The following is an 18,500-nucleotide window of genomic DNA, read 5'->3' on the forward strand; positions in this document are numbered from 1 at the left end:
GGCTTCTACCACATTTTCCTTTATCTATTCTGTAAAAATCTCAAATTCTGTAGTAACCATGAGCTGCTGCCTAAAATGTCAAAAGCCCTGATGTTAAATTTAAAAAATAGTACGTATTAATTACCAACATTTGTAACTATAGGTAATGGGGTACAGCTCAGTGTAGGCTCACTATATGTTCTTATCTAATGACTTATTGCAGTTGATTAAGTCTTTATGAAGTGTTAACAAGAAAATTAATAATCAGTGTGCACCCTTTGTTGGAAAGAGGGACATCTAATGTTAAATGGTTAATGCAACCATTCGATTTGTTTACCCTGTAACAGATTTTCCAAGAGGAAATAATGGTCATAGTAATTACTTAATTCCATGGTCATACTGTAGCCATCATAAAACCTTTTCAATCTGTACATGCAATGTTTTAAGTAACATTTTAACATTCTCGGCTGTCATGCAAGTGTAATCATAAGTAAACATCCCTTATTAATAAAAAGTGCCTACTCTTGGCAGATGAGCCTGTACTGTATCTCACCTTTTAACATTCTCAAAGTCACAAAAAATAAAACAATAACTTGAAAACCATAAATCACTCCACATAAATGAAATGTGTCAGATTAATGCTCTGGTGCTAACTAAACCGAGATATAATGAGGTTTGCTGACATCATCCATGATGGCAGCCTATTTTTTAAAAGTAAATATTGCAGAAAATTACATAGAAAAATCAAAATATCTGTCCAGAATAAATCCTCTGATGCTTACTGAGCTGAATGAAGTCTTGCATGCTGAGGTTTCTAGTGACTTTATACATGATGGTGGTTGGAGCCTCAATGTTTTGCATGACTTTATTCCCAAAAAGTGGTCCAATACCGATTTCTTTGCCCCCCTTTGAGGTTCCACCATGTTCACCATTATGTGCATGTCTACATTACAATGATGCGTGTTTTTGCTCCTTGTAGTCAAGAGGCCTCCAGTCATCACCACGCAGCCGGAGTCTGTAACAGTCTTCAGCGTTGAAGACCTCGTCATGACCTGCGAAGCCTCTGGCAACCCTCCTCCCATGTTCGTCTCCAAACACACACACACACACGCACACAGTATGGGTCTAGAAGCAATTCCGGCTAAGCAATGTGACCTTCAGTCTGCTTGTTGATTTTAGAGGAAAGCAGCTCTCTGTCATAGAGGAAGGATGAATGTCATTAAGCAATCTTAGCTAAATGTCTTTGCCGTAAAGTGGAATACTGTGGTGTTTGCCAAGGAGAGGATGAATATCACAGTTAGACTTCATAAACTCATGAGCCCCATCAGGGATTAAATTGATTTCTGTCCTGAAATTCAGTCACATAAGGACATCTAGTTAAAAGCAAATATCCTTGTGCGACTAATTATTTAATGTTCTGTTTAAGTTTCCGATGGACGAAGGATGGAGAAGAGTTTGATCCAGGCACCGACCCAGAGCTGAAGGTGACTGAGCGCTCAGGCTCATTCGTGTTCTACACGCTCAGTAACACAATGGACGCCATGAAGCAGTACCAGGGCAAATACGTGTGTTACGCATCCAACGAGCTTGGGACGGCCGTCTCCAGTGAAGCCATACTCAACACTGATGGTGAGAACACACCCAAGATTGAGTCATTTTAAAGCCTACGTCACAACCGAATGTATGATTTTTTTGGGCCGTGAAATTTGTGGCGCTCCCCAAATTGCTGCCTTTTTTTATTTGTGGAGATAGTTGTGGTGACTATGATGGAGTAAGATCATGCACCCAACATACAACCTATAAGTCAAACGTGGGTGCCACGCACGAAATCTGAGGCTGCTTGGACGTGCGACTGTCGCTACATTCATATAGCCAACGCACAAAGTTGTAAGACCAATGTCCGTCAAACTTGCAATAAAAGCACTGACCTTGCGTTCCGTACGGGCTTCGTATGAAGGTTGCAAGAACGGCACACGATCTGTACGTTGTGTGTTCCAACAGCACAATGGAAAACACGATCAGTTCTGCACATGTGTGAGACCAACATCACTTCTTCCACTTGCAATTTTTAACGACAGGGCTTCTGCAACGTCACGTGCCGTGATATTTTTTAATTTTTTTCTATTAATGAACATATATGGTGAATAACCATACTTAATTCATTTGTAATATATTGTGGGTTCTTTTCCTTAATGATGCTTTTTAAAAGACCTCTCCAGCATGTCAGCAATGGCACGCTGCGAGAGGCCTCGCTTATGCAGCTCGACAATTTGACCACGTTCTAAAAGAGAAAGCTTCTTAGCTTTAGCCATCAGGAGGGCATGACAGCGTGAATGCCTGACAGAAAATGACAATTTTGAGCACATTTTAGCTTTAACAGCCTGTGGTCTTAAACTTTTGATCAGCTGATAAACAGCCTATTTCAATTTAATTGTTGTTTTCAATAAATTACTTTTTCAAAATGCTTTTTGTTTCACTTCCCCTTCTTGTTTTTGCATATTGTAGCTCTACTTAAAACATCATTAAGATCCAAATGTGCTAAATGCAAATTCTAGCAATTTTTCAACTGGTCTTAAGATTTTGATCTGGATTGTATGTATAAATATTATATGAGTTACAATAGAGACATAGCACAGATGAAAACGACACACATACAGAGTCTGCAAGTGCAATGTACGAGGAAATTGACATTTTGCCACCTAAATGTTCGAAAGACACACATTGGCTGTACGGACGAGGCACGAAGACGTATGAAGTGCGAAGGTTTGTCTTGCAACCCGGAAAAAATATAAGTGCCTGTAGAGTTTGTTTGACATGACAAAGAATCTCTGCATCTCGTCTGCGTCCAGTTTATGGCTTGAAAATCTGTCCTGCATGCGTTTCTTGCGTTTTTTGCACTTAGACCGACTGTAGGAGCCCGTAAGACGGGTAGTGACCTAGGCTCAAAGTAGCTACCAACAAGTTCAGACAATTGAATTTTAAGGGTGTGTTCATTTCAGTCAGCCAGCTTTCAGTGCAGAACACTTTATAAAATAGTTCTAAGCTTCAGAAATCTGTTGTTTGAACACAGTAGGAATGTTTCATCTTTCTCGTGATAGCTCAACATCCAAATTAGTGTCAAGCTAATTTTCGGTTTACATGCAGTATCACAACTGTGTGTGGAGCCTGTGTAGTTTCTAAAGAGCTCATTTGTTAGTAAATGAAGGCTCACAGTGGGACAATAGTGTATCACCACCAAGAATATAATTACATGCAAGAACACGATAACCATCCACACACACACATGCAGGCCCCTGGACAAATGTAATGCAAAGAGCACCTTTGTATATCCCTCCACCTGTGTGACTGTGGGTCTCTCCGGGGTGACCTCCTTCGCTCACAGTTTCCCTGACAACCGTTTCCCCAGAAACGCTCATGAGTTGATGTCATGCGGAGCCCTCTTGAGTCTCTCCCGTGGGGTTATGCACAATGATCAGGGGAGGCAGGAAGCAAATGTCGCACACAGAACTCACAAATCACTTTGTTCCACTTTCGCAAGACAAAAGATGAGCTCGTGTGGCCTCCCTCCCTTCTTTTTGTATGATGAATGATGATTTGTTTCTCTGGTGATGCCTACATAATATAAATACAGCACACGTGTTTACAAGTTGTTGTGTACACCTGTTAAGGCTGTGATTTTTGCTGTGGTTACAAATGTGTATTTCTCTTTCCTACCCTTCTTTAGTCCCACCAACTCTGCAGAAAGAGAAAAAAGTGAATGTGAAATCTGAGGAAGGAAGCAGCATTGTTCTGGAATGTAATCCCCCACAGAGCTCAATGGAGCCCATCATTCACTGGATGGACTGGAGTAAGTATATTATCCTTCCATTTCTGCATCCATTTCATCTTTCCTGACGCTTCGACGGTTTCACTTTCAAAGAACCTCCCATTTCTTTATGGTCAATTGACAATCCCAGGACACTTCATTAGGTACACCTAACACTTCCAATACTGTACACGATCTATATCAAAGATAACATTGCTGTATTCATGTAACAATATGTTAATTATTTTGACTGTAGTGTGCAATGGTAGAGAACTGAGAATTTCTTCTGATATTTTAGAAGAACAATGTTTCACTGCTTGTACAGATAGATGTACTTTGTACATGACAATTGCATATCATCCAGTAATTTTAGCTCACTTAATAAGCAAATAATTATTGTTTAGTTTCTGTTTTTGGTGGTTTTCTTTTCAAGCATCGTCCTACTACTTCTACTTTGTATGTGTTCAACTCAATCATATCTATGTTAGCCTTCATTTAAATACAGTACTATGGCATTCTGACAATAGATCACATTTCTCCCTACAGAGCTCCGTCACATCCAGCTGAGTGAGCGTGTGGTGGCGGGCAAGGATGGTAACTTATATTTTGCCCACCTAAAAAAGGAGGACAGCAGAGATGACTATACCTGCAATGTCCAATATCTTGCCACTCGCACCATCCTGGCAAAAGAGCCAGTCACTCTGACCGTCAACCCCTGTAAGTTTCACGATCAATCAAGAAAATCATTGTTCTTATTTACTAATTTACGTAAATGAATCAGCTTGCAACTAGGGAAGGGCATAATAATACATTAATTAAATATTCTGGTCATTCTGGTCAGTTTTGTGAAATTGATTAATTAGGTCTTGAAACAGTTTAAAAAATGGGTGCTGCAACCAGCCGTGATGCTGTTGATTCACTCTCAACTACTTTGTGGTCTAAAAAAGAACACCATGACATCAGCTACAGGAATTCAGCTAAATCCTAGCTGAAAACCCTCTGGGCAGCATTATTCTGCTCAGTACGACACTGGCTCAGAAACAGGAGTTCAGAAAATTCTGAGAGCGATCAATAGCATCTCCGTGGCTGCATTTGTAGTTGTAAACTGTATGACATTAAAATGTTTTGTGTACAAGGTATACCGAAATAATTTTATTCTAACACTTTCACATAAAATAAAAAATGGTACTGTATTGGTGGAAAACTAAAGAAGCTGAAGTCAGCCCCTTGTCGGATGACATGTTAAGTGGACCAAAGCAGTGACTGTAACCTAGACAAGGCAGCATGAAGTGGGGCTATTGCTTCTTTAGCCCTTTGGTAATGAGATGCAGCTCACGCTGAGCTATGGCTGCTAACATCTGTGACACAAGCAGAGGTCAGAGAGACCCGTACATGTTAAAGCCAAGACCTGTGGATATGTGGAGGTTGAGGGTTTCTAAGGTGTGTGGCAAAGTTACACTTGTACTAGTATATGTTGTGGTTGAATGTTTCTGTTCAGCCAACTCAGTGCTGCGGAACAGGAGGCCCCACATGATGAGACCTACTGGAAGCCACAGCACTTACCATGCACTCAGGGGCCAGACCATAGAGCTCGAGTGCATCATCCAAGGCTAGTGAGTGTCTAAGTGTGCATATACAGTGGTGTGAAAAAAGTGTTTGCCCCATTCCTGATTTCTTATTTTTTTGCATGTTTTACACTGAAATGTTTCAGATCATCAAACAAATTCAAATATTAGTAGTAGTAGTAGTAGTAGTACTTTATTAATCCCACAGCAGGGAAATTCATCTGTTACAGCAGCAAGCAAGATACACAAGTATGTACACATTAGTCAATGGGCAAAACAACTGAACACAAAATGCAGTTTTTAAATTAAATTTTTTATTATTAATGGAGAAAAAAACTCCAAACCTACATGGCCCTGTGTGCAAAAGTGATTGCTCCCTGTTAAAACATAACTTAACTGAGATTAATTGAGATCTGTCAGTCTGGAAAAGGGTACAAAGCCATTTCTAAAGCTTTGGGACTCCAGCGAACTACAGTGAGAGCTATTATTCACAAATGGAAAAAACCCGGACCAGTGGTGAACCTTCCCAGGAGTGGTCGGCCAACCAAAATTACCCCAAGAGTGCAGCGACAACTCATTCAAGAGGTCACAAAAGACCCGACAACAACATCCAAAGAACTGCAGGCCTCAGTTAAGGTCAGTCGGTGTTCATGACGAGCGGCATGGCTTAGGTGGTAGAGTGGTTGTTTTCCAACCTGAAGGTTGTAGGTTCGATCCTCCGTCCTCTTGTGATTGTGTCGAAGTCTCCTTGGGCAAGATACTGAACCCCCAGTTGCTCCTGATCCTGCGTCACCAGTAGGTAAATGTGCTAGCAGTGTCAAAAAGACACTGGGCAAAAACGGCCTAGATGGCAGAGTTCCAGAACAAAACCCACTGTTGAACAGAAAGAACATTAAAGCTCCATCTTCATGATCACCAACCTTTTGGGAAAATGCTCTGTGGTCTGACGAGGCAAAAGTTGAACTCTTTGGAAGGTGTGTGTCCCATTACATCTGATGTAAAAGTAACGCTGCATTTCAGAAAAAGAACATCATACCAACAGTAAAATATGGTGGTGGTAGTGTGATGGTCTGTGACTGTTTGGAACCATCAATTCTGCTGTCTACCAAAAATCCTGAAGGAGAATATTTGGCCATCTGTTCGTGACCGCAAGCTCAAACAAACTTGGGTTGTGCAGCAGGACAATGATCCAAAACACACCAGCAAGTCCACCTAGGAGTAGCATAGTCAAAGTCCTGACCTGAATCCTATTGAGATGCTGTGGCATCACCTTAAAAAGGTGGTTCATGCTCGAAAACCCTCCAATGTAGCTGAATTACAACAAGTCTGTAAAAATGAGTGGGCCAAAATTCCTCCACAGCGCCGTAAGTTATTGCAAACGCTTGATTGCAGTTGTTGCTGCTAAGGGTGGTCCAACCGGTTATTGGGTTTAGGGGGCAATCACTTTTTCAGAGAGGGCCATGTAGGTTTGGATCTTTTTTGTGTTCGGTTGTGTTGTCATTTACTAGTATTTCAATTTGTTTGAAGATCTGAAACAAGTGAAAAACATGCACAAAAAAAAAGAAATCAGGTAGGAGGCAAACTCTTTTTCACACCACTGTATTTGCGTGTGTCAATTACAAACCTCTGAACACACCTTTTAATCATCCTTTCCTGCTTGACATCTGTAAGCACTCATTTAATTCTCTCTGCCTTGGCTGTCCTTTGCAAACTTTGCTTCTTGCATCATTTTAATGTCAACATCCTCTCGTGTTTAATCATCCCTCCACGTTTCTGTTCCTCCTCTCGTCTCCTCAGTCCAACTCCCAAAGTATTGTGGGTTAGGAAGGACGGGGAGCTGTCGGAATCCCGCACCGACAAAGAGATGTTTGACCGCCGTCTGCGCTTCACCAATATCTCTGAGAGCGATGCAGGGGAGTATCAGTGTATAGCTGAGAATTCCCAAGGGAAGACCACACACACTTACACAGTGAATGTGGAAGGTATGGAAAACACAAACCTATACCATTATAACGTAATCATGTTTTAAAATGAAAATTTGGAATTTCATGAGACGTGTACATGTTTTTGGTCGATAGCTGCTCCGTACTGGACCAAAGAGCCAGTCAGTCAATTATATGCTCCAGGTGAGAATGTCAGACTAGACTGCCAGGCAGAAGGCATCCCTTCTCCAACCATCACCTGGACGATCAACGGGATCCCCCTCTCATGTCAGTACATGAGCCAATACTCACATTTACACATACACCCCAGTATTTACCTACTGTGCTTGTTTGTTTGTTTTTTGACCAGCGACTGACAAAGACCCCAGACGCACCGTAACAACCAGCGGTTCTCTCGTCCTGAAAGATGTCAATTTTGGAGACACTGCGATCTACCAGTGCCAGGCCTCCAATAAGCACGGAACCATCCTCATCAACACCAACATTTATGTTATTGGTGAGTTGTTTCAGTATAATGGTCCCCAAAGTTAGGAGGATACAATTGTCCAAAATGTGTATGAAGCTTTCTGTGATAACATATCAGTCTAGCGTAATACTTAATTGATTAGTTAAATTATTAAGTGGTGTTCCTGTTATTTTAGTCCATTTAGTATATGTCCGTGTTTAACCTTTAAACATTCAAACCTTCAAAATCAAAATTTTGGTTTGTTGTTTCAGAGCTGCCTCCCCAGATCCTTACTAAGGATGGCAACACCTACACGGTTACCGAGGGCCAGAAGGTTTTGCTTGAGTGTGAAAGCTTTGGATCTCCTAAACCAAAAGTCATATGGTAAGCAGTGTTGGGCAAATTACTTAAAAAAAAGTAATTAGTTATAGATACTAGTTACTTTCCACAAAAAGTAATTGAATTAGAAACAGCGTTACTCATTCTTAAATGTAATTAGTTACCTACCTGAACTCTGGCACTGATTGGCTTACCATGAAATTATACTCTGCCTTTAGCTAATCATCATTACTGTAACTGTGCCCCCACCCCCTACCCCCCCAAATAATGCCGTGACTTTGTAGCGTATATTAGTGGTCAAATGCTGTTGCATATGTAATGTGATTGTTGGCATGGCGCTCATCCAATCCAACTTGTTCTATTAAAAAGACATTTAGGTTGGACAATCAATAGCAGTAAAACTGCCGATTTCTTCAGTCACAAAAAAATGTTTTATTTGCCCTCTTGCTCGCAAAACGTTTGTTTCTGAACTTTATTGTTGCTGAATCAGCGTAACAGCCCACAGAGAAGTTGCTGTTTCAAAGTGGTACCTTAATCTTCTCTCTCTGCCTTTATTTGGCGGGTGCCAGAGACTGAGATAGATTATAGCTCTACATCCCCCCCGCTTTACTCACCCAATTAGACACAATTTATATGGGATACAATTGTTTCTGACTTGACCTGCTGCTTATGTGGCATGATGGAAAACCTAACAAATGCAATGTCTCATAAAAAGTCTGCCTGATCATCCTGAGTGCTTAGAAGTACGGATGATCTTGTGAACCTTTACTTGTTTCCACTTAGCAATACACTTCAGTTCAGCTCGTCACGGTGTGGCATGTGGTCCATTCCCGTTGTCCCAAAGGAGTGGGAATTTGCTGTTTACCAGTAGTGGACATCTAGCCACACACTTTTGGTACCAAAGCACCACCCACATGCTCCTCAGAACAGACGTTGCAGCAAGATCTTGCCCTCTTTTTTTCTTAATCTCCTACACGGAATCATTTGTAATATTGACTGTAATATTATTGAAATATTGACTTCCATTGCACAAAATCCTTGAAATTGCCACAAGGAGAGCACACACTGCAGCAGTGTTTACTTCTGTAAACACACAACAATGGGTGTGACGTCGTGATTTTGCGTATGCACGTCACTTCCCGAAGGCTTTGCGTTCACATTGGCAAATCACATTTTTTTGGTAATGTGAACAATCACATAAAAAAATCTGATTTTAACAAAAAATCAGAATTGGGCATCATAGCCTGCAGTGTGATCATAGCCTGAAGGACAAAAGTAGCAAAGAGCAGGGCAAACAAAAAGTGCAAACAAAAGAGCTAGGCAGAAGGCCAGAAACAAACCACTAACCCACACACGAGTGACAGTCCAGGTGTGGAGCACAAAATATTCCACAAAAAGAATCATGCATGGAGAATAGAAGAAAGAATGGAAAGATCTAGTGCAGTGGTCTCCAACGTTTTTTCTTGTGAGAGATACTTTTACAAAATGAAGCCAACAGCTACTCAATTTGGTAACATTTATTTTCATAGCGTATTTCAACCCCAACAGAATATGCTTGTTTCACCAGAACATTAACAAAATACTGGTATCAACAACTCACATTTTCTATTTCAGAAAGTATTTCTTTCCTGTGTTCTCACATTATTAACTGAAAACCTGAATGAAAAGCAGGTGCTCACGGGCACCATGTTGATGATTCCTGATCTAGCATCTGACCACACGGAAGATGCGCTATTAAGCCTGTCTAATTACAAATGGCAGGCAGGTGTGCGTCCCTGCTCCGCCACACTGTTGCCAACTACTGCCTCAGTAAAAAAGTAAGGCTGTCGGCTGTCTGAGAAGTCGGTGCTGTAAGAGATGCTGTAGGAAAAAAGCATAACTTTGGAGGAGAGACAAAAAAAACCCCACCTTAATTATCCATCCATCCATCCATCCATTTTCTATGCCGCTTCTCCTCTTTAGGGTCGCGGGGACATGCTGGAGCCTATCCCAGCTGACTTTGGGTGACAGGCGGGGTACACCATGGACTGGTCGACTTATTTATGTTAACTACAAATAAACTTGATTCTTAGGGTTTTTTTATTTAAAATTGGCCATTACTGCATAAAATAATTAAATAATTTTAAATATTTTATCTCGGGCAGCAGCGCCTCTCAGTCCAGACAGCGTAATAATTACATCTGGACTCGCCTCCCGCCTCCACCTTGTAGTTAGGACTAGTTGTTTGACTTATCACACAATATTCTTCCATCACACGTTCTGACACGCTGACAGATACGTGAGCGAGTCTGAATGGGTAGTCATTTAATGAAGATTAAGAAACAACTCCGGTGTTTTCGAAACCACATGGACACAAGGACATTGTGTCAGCAGCAGGGTTGCTAAAAGCTTCACCGTGTGTTGGCTAATTTAATGAAGATTAAGAAACGTTTTACGTTTACGTTTTAGATCTTGCTCTGTAAAAGAGGGCGAGATCCACCCTGGCGGCATTGCACCTCGCGCATGTGTGATTCATGGATGTGTGGAGCTCCACTATGCTCTCCTTGTGCCATTGGAGCTGACTACTTCTGACTGCTTTGGGGTGGGGCGGACATCTCAGCAGCACCCTCTGCTTCCCAGTGAAAACACAAACTGCGGATCAATACGTGCTTTCACTTTTAAGTCCCCAAATACCAGAAAACTCTCCAACGACGCCAGAGAAAGTAGCTACATTTGTCACTAGTCGCTTTTGAGAATATATGTCGCCAAGAGGCAATACAAAGAGGCAACTCAAAGTCACCAAGTTGGCAACACTGCTCTGCCGACAAACAACAGCTTCTGCAGCATGAAATAAAGTTAACTACAGCACAGAGGGCAATACCACAACATAAAACAGGAAGTGCACAAGCAGAACATGACAAGTGGGTCATTTTTGCAGTAATTCTAATACTGTATCTGTGTGTGGCTGTGTTGTGTTTTCAGGAACGGTGGCAGTGCTTCCACCCTTCTGGCGGATTCCAGAATTAACCCTCTCACCACTGGAGGGCTGGAGATCTCCAATATCACACATGACGACGAGGGCTTCTACGCTTGCTCTGTACAGAACACCAACTTGTCCATTAGTGCGGAGCTGGAAGTGCTCAGTAAGTGAAAGACACACTTATATGACATGTTCATCGAACCTGCAGAGATCTTTACGAGGATCTTCTAGTCTATATATATTTTGAAATTGTTAGTCGTAGGTGAAATGGAAATTCCATGGTTGCAATTGTTACATGACTGGCGACCAGTCCAGAGTGTACCTCACCTCTTGCCTGAAGTCAGCTGGGATAGGCTCCAGCATACGCCCACGACCCTAGTGAGGATAAGTGGCATAGAAAATGAATGGATGGATAATTGTTACATTATTGAGGTATTGTGATGATAAAAGGCATCTTAGATAGGGCTGTCAATTGATTGAAATATTTAATCGTGATTAATCACGTTTCCATAGTTAACTCATAATCTCGATTTATCTATAATAAATATGGATGTAAATCTATTTGTGGTAAACGATTCGATAAGAATCTAGATACACGACTTAAGATAGGATTAAAAAATGATATATTTTAAAAACAGAACAATTTGATACAATTCGATCAGTGTACAAATGATACGATTCGAGGCGATTCAACGGTTACATTTGTTGATGTAGACATTAATCTTACATTATAAAATAAAGAAGTCAATTCTATAAAAGTGGCATTTTTACAGTATTTTCAAATGTGAAAAGAGCACATTATATCCCCAATCATGCTGTAAGGTCGCGGTCCTCAACCAGCGGGCCACGGGAAATGTTCAGACACGATGATTAAAAAAACACTTAAAAAAAATCTAATGATTTTAATGCGAGCGGTGACTTGTAACACTTTGTTCAACGGTCCTTGAACGCACCATCTGACTTTCTCCACACTGGACAGATATACTACTATACTGTAGTTTTCCCCTTTTTCTTTCGCCGCATATTTGGGCCCAAATGCTGCGCATAAAAAAAAAAGAATGCTTTTAAAGGCAATTTCCGCGTTAACTTTGACAGCCCTAATGTTATATAATGTTTGGTCTTTTCTTGATTGATGATTTAATCCTGGATAGTGACCTAAAAAAAGGACACCAAAACCTGACAGGAATATCACGAGTTATTGAGTAGCTCTGATATTAACTGTAATTTTATCCTGTAAAATCATCACATCATCACGATTGTTATCACTGACATATAGTCAGGGAAAAAATGATGAGACCACCCTTGTTTCTTCAGTTTATTGATCCATTTTAATGCCTGGTACAACTAAAGGTACATTTGTGTGGACAAATATAATAATGATAACAAATATAGCTCATAAGAGTTGAATTTAAGAGCTGATATCTAGCAACTTCCATGGTTTTCTTGATAATAACCAAAAACACTTAAGTTCTTACATGAATAGCTATAGCATTGTACTGCCAAAAAATGTTACTGTTATGAGCTATTTGTGTTGTCATTGTTATATTTGTCCACACAAAGGACCTTTAACTGTATCAGGCATTAAGATAAACAAGAAACTGAAGAAAAAAGGGTGGTCTAAAAAATTTTTTCCGTGACTGTATATTTCAGGAGTGTAAGGTCTTATTTGCTACTATTTATCATGAATTTAACATGCTACAGTTATCTTTTTACATGTTTTTTATGATGTGGCGGTGATTGAACACTACAAAAAATAAGCAAGTTTTGAGTGCATCTCAACTTAAAATTTTGATTTCCTTGTCAGCTTTTTAGTCAGCAGGTTCGGTGAATGTGTCATATACAAGGTACATGCTTCAGTGCTTTATGTTACTTTGCTTTCTCTTACAGACAGGACAGTGATCCTGTCGCCTCCTCAGGCTCTGAAGGTGCAGCCTGGACAGACGGCTATCTTCACTTGTCTTTCCTTAGTGGACCCCAAGCTCGCCTCTCCACTCATTCAGTGGAGAAAGAACGACCACAAGCTGTTTGCATCTGAAAGTGATGAAAAGTGAGATTTCACACACCAATCACTCATTATTTCACATATTTTTGTTTTACCAAGGAAACTAACACTAATATCTGTGTTACACATATGAACACAGCCAAAGTAAATAAGCATTAAGATGCATGACGTTCCTTTGATAGGTATACATTCGAAGGACCAGACTTAATTATTGCTAATGCAGAACCTGAAGATGAAGGAAACTACACGTGTCAGGTCATCACTAATCTGGACATGGCCGAAGCAACTGGCACACTCACTCTATATGGTGAGATGGCTGCTGAAAAAACACTCACGTGAAGGAAAATGATCAATTTCAATTAGATTGATTGATACGTAATACAAAATTGTTTTAATGACACATTGTATCACCTACAGATTATCCGGACCCTCCTGTCCTTCTGCAACTGACACAACCTAAACAACGTACAGTCACACTCAGCTGGACTCCTGGAGATGAACACAATAGCCCAGTGATAGGTTGAGTATTGAGACACACACACACACACACACATTTCCTCATCAATAGATGACAGTTCAAGGACGTTTCTGTATGGCTCCATAAATGTCTACACATCCTTTACCATATGTACTGTATCTCTGCAGAGTATGTAATTGAGTTTGAGGATCAAGTTTCAAAATCAAACGAGAAGGGTTGGGAAGAGTTGAGCCGAGTACCAGGGAACACAGAGCGTGCCAGTCTCTCTCTGTGGCCCTACATGTCTTATCGTTTCCGTGTTATTGCCATCAACGAAGTGGGTAAGAGCGCTCCCAGCAAGGTGTCTGAAATCTACAGCACAGCTGCTGAAGGTCAGAGCTACTTGCAGCATTTATAACCTCACATTTTTATGCCACGCTTTTAACCTCACATTTTATGATCACAGCACCAGACAATAACCCTGAAGATGTCAGGAGTGAGTCCATTGACCCAGATACACTTGTCATCACCTGGGAGGTAGCAGATGTTCAATTACATGAAGCAGCATCAATTGTTTTCCAAAGGTTTTCATGCCTCATTGGTTATTATTCCTCTTACAACAGGAAATGGATAAACGGAGCTTCAACGGGCCTGACTTCAAGTACCGCATCCTGTGGAGGCGAGTGGTGGGCAGTGGACCCACCTGGCGCACTAACTACACAACAGCGCCACCATTTGTTGTCAGTGAAATCGGCAACTTCTCTGCATTTGAGATCAAAGTACAGGCGATTAATGAAAAGGGGGAGGGGCCTGAGCCGGACCCTGTTATTGGCTACTCAGGAGAGAATAGTAAGATTTTTTTATCCGCACAACCTTGTTTTACCAGTAACATTAGTACTTAATTTTTATCATTTTGTCAATTATTTTAGTTCCACTGGAGGCCCCCATGAATGTAGGTGTCGCCCTACTGAACAGCACTGCCATCAGGGTGACCTGGGCTGCTATAGACAGAGAGACAGTCAGAGGACACCTGCTTGGCTACAAGGTAGCGATCCAAGTGCATCACTCCTTAATATCTATTGAATCTATAGGATTTTCATTTGAAAAATTGTCTTCTTCCAGATTCACTTGACGAGAGTCAGCTCTCTGAGCCACCACAGAGCTCGAAGGGAGCCATCCATTACCGTTGTAGTGGCCACTGGGGCCAACGAGGAGAGGAAGGTGATTGGCGATCTCCAACCGTACTCCCACTACACCTTGACCGTCAGCGTGTTCAACAGTAAAGGGGATGGCCCGCCTTGTGAGATGCTGTCATTCAACACTGCTGAGGGAGGTAAGAAAGGGAGGAGACAGATGGAAGAATGGGAGATAAAGTGGGAGGTGACACTCAGTGATAGTCAGGAAGGTTGAGAAAATGATCTTCAGAGATACAAGAGAAATGTTGTGATTGATATACTGTACTGTAATTTTGCAAACTGTTCCAGAAAATGGGTGTCTCTCAAGTGCAATTAAAAAGACCCTTTTAATATATGTCGTTTGAGCAGTTCCTCATCCCCCAACATCTCTGACGCTGGACAGTCCATCTGAGACAGAAATGACCCTGCGTTGGACACCACCGAGTCGGCCCAATGGGATTCTAATTGGATACCTCCTGCAGTACCAACAGAGTGAGCATCATTTTAATACCTTATCTAGCTCCTTACTCTAGTCAACAAATCAATTTACTTAACAATGGCACTCAGATATTGTCAAGCCTGGAAGAGTTGTTGCATTCATCGTACATGATTGAACTGTTTGACGCAAGTTGGACGCAGGAGGACAGTCATTTTAAATCATTTAAAATTTTAAATTCTTCAAAGGTCCTGAGGGTTATGGAACAAAAAAGTCAAGTGGTAGACCCCAAAAAATGTCACCGGCCCTGAGCCGGCTCACTTTGCAGAGCTCCAATATTTGTGTGGGAGAAAATGTGCATTTTTGAAAAGAGTTAAAAAATATATCAGGCTATCTGTAAGGCTGTGAATGCATCCTGGCTGAGTTGTGACTCGTGATTAGACGAGCAAGGGAAAGGGTGGTGGAGCCTGTGTTTGCCTGCCTGCGTTAGGTGAGGTATGAAGAGAGACAGTCATTCTCATATTGTCCTCACACTGACTTGTGTCAACTCTGCATCAGTCGTAGAGAGTGATGACAGCCCTATGCAGGAGGAGAAAATAAATGATCCGAAAATAAGCCACCTCACCCTGAAGGGCCTGGATCGCCACAGCCACTACCGCTTCTACCTGAAGGGGCGCACTGCTACCGGGGATGGAGAGCCCATCATGAGGGAAGGTGCCACCACACTGGATGGCGGTACGCAGCCTCTTCCTCCACACAGAACATACGTTCAGCATAACATGATCACGGATACTGAACCTCTGCATGAATTTGTTACAGCACCCCCAGTCAACATCAGCGTGCTTCCTGGTGATAACTTTGCTAACATCAGCTGGGTGGCCAAGAAGAGGCACAGGAATGTTCGATTCCAGATCCACTATCTAAGGAAGAATGGTATAGCATCTTTTTCCTGTCAACTTATCTGCAGTCAACCAATGAACTAGAGGAAGGATCTTATCTTTGCTATGCAGATGCTAATAAATGGAAGAAGACAGAAAAGGTGGACTCCTCCCAGTCTTTCTACCAGCTCCAGGATCTGAGACCTGGTTCCCATTACCATCTGCGCTTCACCCACAGCAACATCACCTTCTTTCAGACTGAGATTGACACAGCGGGAACAGGTATTACAGGGCATTCTTTCATCTTGTCTACTGCTCTTCTGGGTTTCCTGGGTCTAAATATAAAGCAAATCCCACTTGCAGTTCCCTGCAACGCTTGTGAAGTTGGGCTTTTGATATGATTTGTTTGGTGCATTTTTTTCAATTCCCTCGTGAGATGCCACACTGTCAGAATACATAATGCACCATTTTGTTTGAATGAGATTGATGTCTTCTTTTAAATCCTTCCGTATCCTTGTGCATTGTCATCTGTATTATAACTGACATCCACCTTCTTTCAAGAAGTGACGGAGGTGCAGCCAAGCTTCGCAACCCAGGGCTGGTTCATCGGCCTTGTGAGCGCCATTGTGCTGCTGCTACTCATACTGCTCATTCTCTGCTTTGTCAGAAGGAACAAAGGGGGGAAGTATTCAGGCAAGTGTCAACCAATAGGATGAGCCTCTATTGTAGATGTGTAAATGCATTTTGAGTCAAATCATTACTGTTTGGTGATGAAGAAGGCATGATGAAGACAATGACCCTAGAGTCAGAAAAAACTGCATCATTTTACTTTACCATGGAGTAAAATACTGTATATAAAATACATAAAAAGGTAATGCTTCTGTACATTTGATAATATCAATATAAATATTTGACATATCTGTACCTGTAATTAGCCTTTGGGGGAACATTTGCACATTATGACCCCTGTTTGTACTATTTAGGGCAGGGGTCTCAAACACAACTTACCTGCGGGCCGCTGGAGGTAGAGTCTGAGTGAGGCTGGGCCGCATCAAGTATTGGGAGTAGGGCTGGGAATCTCGGGTACCTCACGATACGACACGCGATACATGGCAATAATATCTTGATACAGTAATAGGGTGAATCAAATAAATAAATAAATAATTTCACAGTTTATATATTGCTGCATTCAGCTGGGATAGGCTCAAGTTTACCCGTGACACTAATGAAGACAAGCGGTATAGAAAATGGGTGGAATTTTTTTTACCACATTTTTTAAGTGACTCACTCACTCTTAGTTCAGTGTAGGCTTATGTGTGCATCTTATGAGTAACATTGGCTTGTCGCTTGTCGTATTACAGTAATCTTTGAAGACAAGTTGCGGGCTGCAAAATGTGACTTGGCGGGCCGCAAATGGCCCGCGGGCCGCGAGTTTGAGACCCCTGATTTAGGGGCTTATTTCCTCAGTTGTCCGTTTGATAACCATCTCATTTGCAGCCTTTACTGAACCAGGCTTTCTTTAATTGTGGTTTAATTGGTTTATTTCAAACATGCACAGAATATTCATTGAATGCTTCATGTTACAATTCACAGTTCCACATGTCCGAAAAGGAGTAGGAAGAAGCAGAGCTTATTTAATCCTACCCCCTCTCTGTATCACATCAATTACTAATGCATATGTTCACTTCCTGTAGTCAACATGCACTAATTCACTATTTACATTATTCGTCCTTACACTCAAAGCAGTTATTTATTTATTTTTTTAAACAAAAAGGTTCCTTTTTCTTCAAGTCCTGCCGTCTTTCGTGTTCTACTGTGTGTCATTGAACATAGTTACATGGGTTCTTTAGATTGCAAGGTGTGGAAAACGTCCCGTGTGCTTTTTAAAATTTCTTCTCCAACAGCAATCTTGTAACACTCCCAAACAACAACAAAATAAAGTTGTAGCGATGTAACAGATAATAGAATTGTTTGCTTTCTTGTTTTCTGTCGCATCACCTGTTTGCTCAGCCACTTGTTGCTAGGAGTTCATAGGCCAATGACAAAAATGGCATATGTCACTTAAACCCACTAAGCTGTTTGAATGGATGCAAAGTTTATTTACATATGAATTGAATAAATATTCTGTGTTAATTATAAAATACACGTTGAAAAGAAAGAACTGTGTTGCTGGTAGAGTTACTGGCGCCTGTTTGCTGGACATTGTCATAAAAATGACCTGTCACATGGTCACAATGATGCTGATAATGAAGTCCATCCCTATGTCTCCCTCTCAGTGAAAGATAAAGAAGAAGGCCCAATTGACTCTGAGGCTCGCCCGATGAAGGACGAGACTTTTGGAGAGTACAGGTTAGTCATGTGATGTTTCTTTTGTTTTGAATCTGAACACCTTATTCTTTCCCAATTCCTTCTCTTCTGTTCCACCCCTTAACCCTTTGTGTTCCCCTCATTGTCCTCTCTCCTTGATGCTGATGCTTCATCCTGCTTTGCAGATCTCTAGAAAGGTATGCTCTGATA

General features: G+C 41.4%; 1 protein-coding gene across 7 annotated transcripts in view; it reads left to right on the top strand.

The window, feature by feature from the left end:
• l1cama (L1 cell adhesion molecule, paralog a) overlaps nt 1-18,500 on the top strand; it is a 57,258-nt gene that overhangs the window by 35,657 nt on the left and 3,101 nt on the right. For 5 of the 7 annotated variants that reach the window (XM_054780569.1, XM_054780562.1, XM_054780563.1 and 2 more), the window contains 25 exons: nt 959-1,061; nt 1,406-1,608; nt 3,704-3,826; nt 4,331-4,501; nt 5,283-5,397; nt 7,147-7,331; nt 7,428-7,559; nt 7,642-7,788; nt 8,010-8,121; nt 11,038-11,198; nt 12,923-13,082; nt 13,220-13,344; nt 13,455-13,556; nt 13,683-13,886; nt 13,961-14,031; nt 14,118-14,343; nt 14,424-14,539; nt 14,617-14,827; nt 15,039-15,161; nt 15,664-15,840; nt 15,925-16,038; nt 16,116-16,265; nt 16,545-16,676; nt 18,260-18,332; nt 18,476-18,487. In XM_054780569.1, coding sequence (XP_054636544.1) covers nt 959-1,061; nt 1,406-1,608; nt 3,704-3,826; nt 4,331-4,501; nt 5,283-5,397; nt 7,147-7,331; nt 7,428-7,559; nt 7,642-7,788; nt 8,010-8,121; nt 11,038-11,198; nt 12,923-13,082; nt 13,220-13,344; nt 13,455-13,556; nt 13,683-13,886; nt 13,961-14,031; nt 14,118-14,343; nt 14,424-14,539; nt 14,617-14,827; nt 15,039-15,161; nt 15,664-15,840; nt 15,925-16,038; nt 16,116-16,265; nt 16,545-16,676; nt 18,260-18,332; nt 18,476-18,487 — 3,448 coding nt within the window. The remainder of the gene's footprint in view (nt 1-958; nt 1,062-1,405; nt 1,609-3,703; nt 3,827-4,330; nt 4,502-5,282; nt 5,398-7,146; nt 7,332-7,427; nt 7,560-7,641; nt 7,789-8,009; nt 8,122-11,037; nt 11,199-12,922; nt 13,083-13,219; nt 13,345-13,454; nt 13,557-13,682; nt 13,887-13,960; nt 14,032-14,117; nt 14,344-14,423; nt 14,540-14,616; nt 14,828-15,038; nt 15,162-15,663; nt 15,841-15,924; nt 16,039-16,115; nt 16,266-16,544; nt 16,677-18,259; nt 18,333-18,475; nt 18,488-18,500) is intronic. The other 2 variants (XM_054780566.1, XM_054780568.1) reach the window with 2 other exon arrangements.

Source organism: Dunckerocampus dactyliophorus, chromosome 1 (assembly GCF_027744805.1).
Source record: "Dunckerocampus dactyliophorus isolate RoL2022-P2 chromosome 1, RoL_Ddac_1.1, whole genome shotgun sequence".
In the NCBI taxonomy this organism is placed as follows: domain Eukaryota; kingdom Metazoa; phylum Chordata; class Actinopteri; order Syngnathiformes; family Syngnathidae; genus Dunckerocampus; species Dunckerocampus dactyliophorus.